Source organism: Cebus imitator, unplaced genomic scaffold (genome assembly GCF_001604975.1).
Source record: "Cebus imitator isolate Cc_AM_T3 unplaced genomic scaffold, Cebus_imitator-1.0 Scaffold39, whole genome shotgun sequence".
NCBI lineage: Eukaryota > Metazoa > Chordata > Mammalia > Primates > Cebidae > Cebus > Cebus imitator.
In genome coordinates this window covers 7,364,228-7,371,204 of record NW_016107354.1, presented here as the reverse complement: position 1 = coordinate 7,371,204, position 6,977 = coordinate 7,364,228, and the positions used below count along the sequence as shown (strand labels likewise).

The 6,977-nt window shown below is 51.0% G+C and overlaps 1 protein-coding gene across 8 annotated transcripts in view; it reads left to right on the top strand.

Moving 5' to 3' along the window:
• The first annotated feature begins 2,392 nt into the window (after nucleotides 1-2,392).
• The window catches only part of USH1C (USH1 protein network component harmonin), a 46,463-nt gene continuing 41,878 nt past the window's right edge, over nucleotides 2,393-6,977 (top strand). For 7 of the 8 annotated variants that reach the window (XM_037737525.1, XM_017525818.2, XM_017525819.2 and 4 more), the window contains exon 1: nucleotides 2,394-2,538. In XM_037737525.1, coding sequence (XP_037593453.1) covers nucleotides 2,503-2,538 — 36 coding nt within the window. In that variant the 5' untranslated portion in view covers nucleotides 2,394-2,502. Of the gene's footprint in view, nucleotides 2,539-6,977 lie in introns of all 8 variants that reach the window. The other variant, XM_017525813.1, reaches the window with a different exon arrangement.

Here is a 6,977-nt window from a genome sequence, read left to right as displayed (position 1 = left end):
CCCAGGGCTCCCTCAGCCCCTCCTCCCTGGCGCTCAGCTCCTCCCCGAGCTGGAGTGACAGGAGTGCCGGCTTATTATCATAATTTAGGCGCCTGTCCACGCCCAGCCTCTGCTCCTCTTGGCCTGTGGCTACTCCTTCCCAGGGGAGGCTGGATTCAGATTACTCAGTCCTAAATTTTCTAGGGGAGCAAAGAGGCAGCCTGTGCAACCTCCAGCTCCCCTTCCCTGGGTCCTGGAAGCCCAACACCAGAGATCCAAGATGCGGGTATGAGTCTGGCCCTTCCTTCTGTTTTTACAGAGGGCCATGCTGAGGCCCTGAGACATGCCACTCAGGAGTCAGAGGTCAGTAGCAGAGCCTGTGGAGTCCTAGCCTGTGTTCCCACCACGCCCCACCACAGCTTCCACCTGGGTCTCCACATCCCTATCCTATGCCCCGTTTTGAGCACCTCTAGGGAATGGATCATGCCTTAGTCCTCTGAATACCCAGGACCAGCTCCTGCCCTAGCTCAGGAAATGATGGCTGAATAATAAACGTGTCTCATACTCCTATGTTATTGCCACCATCAGGGCCAAACTTTGACAAAACAACTTGAACTGCATGAACAAGGCACACTGTCTGCCCAGGAATAATTTTAAAATGGTGAAAACATGGGACTGAGCCCCTTGGGAACATGTCCATCATTCACCTGGTCAGCACTTAGGGAACACCAACTAGATGCCAGGTCTTTCGTAGGATGATGATGGTGGTGGTGGAGGTGGTATTGTCCCCAGTAGACTCCTAGGCAAGGGTATAGATTTGAGATGCATTAATTAATTCATTCATTCACTCAACAAATTTGTCTGGCATCAATTCCATGGCATGCAGTGCTCTAGGCGTCTAGTGATAAATAAAGCATACATAGCTATCTTCACACAGGAGGAAGCCAGGGGCACAGATAAGAAGATGAAGAGGAAAGAGCTAAGGATGGAGCCTTAAGGAACACTGGTTAAGGAATGGGAGAAGACAGATTGTCTCCAAAGAAGCTTGAAAAAGAAATTCATGGGAGAGGAGAATCAGGACTCAATGCTATTCTCAAAACAAAACGGGGACCATTTTAAGATGGAGGGAGTGCTGCAGGGGTGATGCCATGTAAAATAAGGATTGGGGTGGCAGGTGAACAGCATTCCCCAGGATAAGGACATTCACTCACCACTCTGCCAGGATTCTAAACACAAAAGAAACAGCCATATGGCATTCTTTTTAAATGTAGAGAATCAATGAAGTCAGTCGGAAGAGAGTGTATTTTGTGTAGTCTTTTCTGGACCATTCAAAAATCCCACAAGTCATTCCTTTTTATCGCTGACTTAATAGTTAATACTAAGGTGAGAACACAGATCATATTTTAAGGTTCTTCTCCAAGAAGGATTTACAGCTTAAACTAGGCAATAATTTAGCCCAAATGAAAATAGTGTGCTTGTAAAACTTCAGCTACTGGGGAGAGGGATGCAGAGAGGGGGTGTTTACATACTCCTAAGTTACAATTGTAAGTGGTTACCTGATGTGAGCTGCTGTCCATCTCCTTGGCCCTGTCAAAGGCAGGGGCAAGTTCAAGCACAAGTGCCATATTTAACAGCCCCTGATTCACACGTTTTAATCACCCCTCTCTGGCCCTTTTCCTTTCATTCCTTTCCAGGCCTAGTTCATCATTGTCTTTGCACCCAGCACTAGACCTAGGAGTTAAGCAAATGTTGGCTGAGTTGAATTAAATGAACCAGAGGATCTGGGCCCTGGGTGAAGGTCAGCATAGATCAGAATGTCACTGCGAGGCTCTGCCAGGCTTTGGTGGATATGTGAGTGTGTTGGGTTTGGGTTTCTTTTTTCTTGTTTTGTTGGGGATGGAGGTGCTAGGGAAGGTAAGAGAGGAAGTCAGTTGAAGGGGCCATTCCCACACACATTGGTTCAGAACCCTGTGGACCACAATAAAACCCAGCCCTGCCCCCAAGGAATTCACACGGAAGGTGAATATCACGGAAGGTGAGCGCGTGGCAAGGGCTGACAGTCTAGGAGGGCGATGAGCCTCAACATGAGCATCCAGAGAAAACTGACCAGATTGTCCCGCCCCCTGCCCATTCGTGTGCACAGTTTCCAGATCTCTCTATTCTGGTCCCCACAAAAAAGTTCCAAACCTCCTCCCTACGTCTCCACGATCCTCTTCCTCAAACGCATGTGTTCGGGTACCACTTCAAGAGGAATACCACCTTGAAACCCAGCTACCGCCACCACAGGCCCATAGGCACACTTGCTCCCACGCTTCAGTGGGAGGCGACGACTCAGCACCGGCCACTCCAGCCTCGCAGCGGCCCCGCCCCACAGCGGCCCGGCCCCGCCCCTCCGCGCTCAGGCCCCGCCCCCAGATCCGAGGGCTGCCGAGCGAGTCGCGGTTGCAGCTCCTTTCCAGCTCCTGGCAGCCGGGCCCCTGAAAGAACGGGTCGTGAATTGACGCGGCTGGATCTGGCCCAGCCATGGACCGAAAAGTGGCCCGAGAATTCCGGCATAAGGTCAGAGCTGCGGGGCGACCCAGGCTTCTGGGACTCCGGAGTCCTGGGCGCGGTGGGTGGAGGGTGGACACCCCGGCACTGCCCCTCCCTTTTCCAGCCCCCTGATGGCTCTGGGTGGGCTGGGATACCCGAGGGTCGTTTGGCTGGCAGCAGGGATCCCCAGTAAAGTGAGGGAGGGAGCGCGGGGACTCTGGGTTCAGGAACTGCTAAACGGATCCATCTTCTGCCAGTCTTTCTCCCTCTGCCTTCCAGGGGCGGGGACGGCTCAGGGTTTGAAATTCCTTCCAGCTTTGGCGGCTTCTCTGAGGTGCCCACTTTGTGGGCAAGTCCCTCTCCTACCTAGTGCCCCCAGCTCAGGGCTGTTGAGGCATGTGGAGAGAGTCTGGGGCAGTATCTGAGAGGTGAGGGTTGGGAGAAGGGAAACTAGACGTCTCCCTGCGTTTTGACCTCAGAACAAGAGTTAGAAGCTTTTCAGGGCCCCCTGCCTGCCTAAGGGCGTTTCTTAGGCCTGAGAAGTAGCTGAGGAGCTGGTGCTGACTCGTCGTGGTGGGAGGAAGGGAGGAGGTACTGGGAGCGTGGAAGCTGCCTCTGGCCGGCCAGATCTGTCAGGCAGAGCGGCCTCTACCCTGGTGTGTCCCAGTGAGGGGCCTCACTGGTGGGATCCTCAAGGACCATCACTGGAAGAGGCTGGATTTCACACAGGGCATTTCCAGAACAATTCCCAAAGCTGTGCAGAATCTGCTGAGGCCCTGAGACCAGAGAGGAACATCAAAGAGACCCAGCCGACCTCCCCACCAGGCCCTAGGATGCCTCTGAGCCTTGGGATGAAGCCAGGGGTATCTGAAGCTCCCTACAGGCCCTGCCTGAGGAGCACCTAACTATTAATAACTGTGTGACCCCAGGCTCTCCCATGCCCCCAGGGGCAGTGTCTTTAGACCACGCCAAACCTCTTCCAGGTCTAAGGGCTGAGCTCAAGCAGGGGAGGTCAGAGTGCTTAACCCCTTCCTTCCCATAGAGAGGCCCATAGGAGCCCAAGGAGCCAGCCAGTTTAGGGGCCACAGGGGGTTGGGGCCAAGGGCCAGAGGTCAGTTATTCATTTAATAAGAATGTTTTGAGCATCCTCACAGCTGGACCCAGTCTGTGCCCTCAAATTGCTGGTGTTGTAAGGTGGGAGGCAGACCCTATACTGGTAATTACCCATGGCTGGGCGCTGCATGTTGGGGCTAAGCTTTTTGTAGGGGCACAAAGGGGACAGCTCAGACTGGCAGAAGGCTCCTGAAAACAAGGTTTGGGGCATCCCTGGTCCTGCTCCCAGGGGTGGGTGATAGCTGGAAGTTCAGTAAGAATTTAGGGGCTGGCAAATACCAAGCGGAGCATGAGACAGCATTCACTGGTACATTCTGTTGCAAAGAGACATGTCGGAAGAAATTTCAGCCGCTAAGGACATTCTGTGAGTGTAGATTTCAGGCAACCCAGTTTGAAGGAGCTCAAACTTCTGTCCCCCAACCCAAGTCTCAGGGTTGAATTTCACTTTCCTGCCCCTGGCCTGAAATAATATCAGGTCTTCTGCCTTCACTCTGTGGGGTACCTACTCTGCCTCTTTTGCGAGAATCACCTCCAGGGTCTCTGCTGTCTGACTCAAACCCTGGGTTTGCCCCTGTTCCTCTTCTCCAGGTCCCACAGGCTCCAAAGAACCTCAGACTTCCACGTTTCCTCTGCCCTGCTCTTCCTCATCACAAGAGTCATTACCTATTAATGTCCCTGTGTGCAGGCAGGGCAGGCGCCATGTGCTAAGCAAGGCCCAGGCTGGACTTTGTACCCTGCTGCCTTGGAGACAGCCGTAGCCTTCCCCTCCCAGGTTGGGGATCATCCAGGAACTGGGGAGAGGATGAAGCAGCAGAGAATAGAGAGGAGGCACACAGACATGCTGGGAGAAATTTACAGCTTGCTGTTGTTTGCTTTGTAGGGGTCCCTTCCTTAGTGTTGGAGCAAATGGCTTGTGATGTAAATCCTTAGTTGTTGGAGGTAATAGTTAAGATAATGTGTTATAATGGAAAGTGCTGTGTGACCTTGAGCAAGTTACTTAATCTCTCTGTGCCCCAGTGCTCTTATTTGTGAAAAGAGATAACAGTATTTAATTAATAAGGTTATCCTGAATGCTGAATGAGATCTACATGTATTGGGGGGAACTTAATTAAATAGACCCTGGTACTTAGGGAGCCCTCAACAAATGTTCACTGTTGTTTATTATCTGGAGTTAGCACAACTGGGAGCAAACCTTAGCCATGTTAATTTACAGGGCTAAGACCTTGGCCAAGCCACCTACTCTCCCTGAGTTTTAGTTTCTTCGGCTGTGAGATGGAGTTTGTAGTCCTTACCTCACAAGACATTCAAGACTAAATAGCAATTAAAGTACTGGCTGCTCTGGCCCCGCTGTCACCACGCTGTTTCCAGCTGATACCTGGCGAGTGTCCAGTGTGAGCCAACAGGCCCAGGCATCGGCTCCTTCTGATTTGTGAAGTTACCCCAAGGTTGCCAGAAGCACTTGCATGCCCTTACAGTAACTAGTAGCAACATTGGGCCAGGATTTGGGGGAGCAGGACTCGGTCAGAGACTGTTTTCTCCCTCAGAGAACCAGCTTTCAAAGGGAGACTGCTCATCTGTTCACAGCAGCAGCACATGGCAGGAACCTGGTTACTCATTTGCTTAAAGGTATTTATTGCCTCTTCAGCAATCACACATTTATGAACATAGCTGGTGTACTCTGCCCAAGGCCAGGCATCTGAGGACCGGGTGAGATGAATAAGAAGATCAGAAAGAACCACTGCTCTCTAGGAATTTGCTAATCATTCATTCATTCACATAGATAATAAATATTGACTGAGCTCTTAATAGCCAGGCAGTACTCTAAGCACCAAAAACCAAAACAAAGCCCTTGCTCTCTTAGACAGCATGTTCTAGTAGGGAAGACAGATGGTTAAAAGGAAATCGACAAAAGTATTGTATAATGCCAGGTAGTGATAAATGCTATGAAAAAAATAAACTGAGATGGAGAGAGAGAGATAGTCACAAGGTGGACCGTCAGAAGGGCCTCTCTGAAGAGGTGACGTCTGAGCACAGACCTAGAAGAAGTAAGGAAAGGAGCCACAGGGATATATGTAGAAGAGCATCCCCGAAGTGGAAACAGCAAGTGCGAAGGCCCTGAGGCAAGCAGGTGCCTACCTGTATGGAACAGCAAAGAGGATAGCGTGTCCCAGAGGAGAGTGGATAATGGTGAGAAATGGCTCAGAGGGCTAGTGGGGGCCTGGTAGGATATGATCAGGTTGGGATTTTCTTGTGAGTGTGAATGATTTAAAAAGGAATTGCTCCGGCTGCTCTATAGAGAACCTGCTGAGAGGGCAAGAGTAGAAGAGGAACCTGAGTCGGGAGGCTCCTGTAGGAGCCCACACCAGAGGCAGGGGCTGATTCAGTGAGAATGGGTCAGATTCAGGGTACATGTTAAAGGAAGAACTGACAGGCTTTGCTGATGGATTGGTTGTGAGTGTAGAAAAAGAGACATCAAGGGTGAATCCACATTTTGGGGAGAAGGAACGGGTTGGTGGGGACAGAGCAGGAGGTGGTGGAAGCCTAGCGTTCCACTTTGAATGCCGTAAGTTTGAGATACCTGCTAGACCTTCAGGTAGAGAGGTGACTGAGAAGCTGTAGGTCTGGCCTGGAGATAAGCCTCAGTAGGTCTTGTGGGTATAAGTGGTATTTAAACCCCTGAGATGAATGAGTTCCCTTAAAGAGATGGTGCAGATGGAGAGGAGACTCAGGACAGAGCCTGGGGCACCACAACTTTTGGAGGAGAAGGAGCAGCAAGTGAGGAAAGAAAACAAGGAGGGCGTAATTGCTGTGCCAGACACTGGGTGAAATGCTGCAAACTAGCTGATGTGACAAGAGCCTCTGAAAAGATAAAGGGCACTGTCTATGGCCTTGATGGCAGCGATGCTTTCACACGTGCACATTTATCCCCAAACTCATCAGGTTGTAGACGCTAAATATATATAGCGTTTTACATGTCAGGCATACCTCAATAAAGTGGTTCCAGAAAAAGAAAAGAAGTCAGGTGCGGTGGCTCATGCCTGTAATCCCAGCATTTTGGAAGGCTGAGGTGGGAGGATCACTTGAGCCCAGGAGTTTGAGATCAGCCTGGGCAACATAGAAAGACCCCCATCTCTACAAAAAATACAGAAATTAGCCAGGTTTCATGCTATGCACCTGTAGTCCCAGCTACTAGAGGGGCTGGGGCAGGAGAATCAATTGAGCCTGGGAGGTTGAGGCTGCAGTGAGCTGTGGTCACACCACTGCACTCCAGCTTGGGTGACAGAGTGAGACCTGGTCTAAGAAGGAAGGAAGGAGGGAAGAAGGAAAAGAGGGAAGGAGGGAAGGAGGGAGGG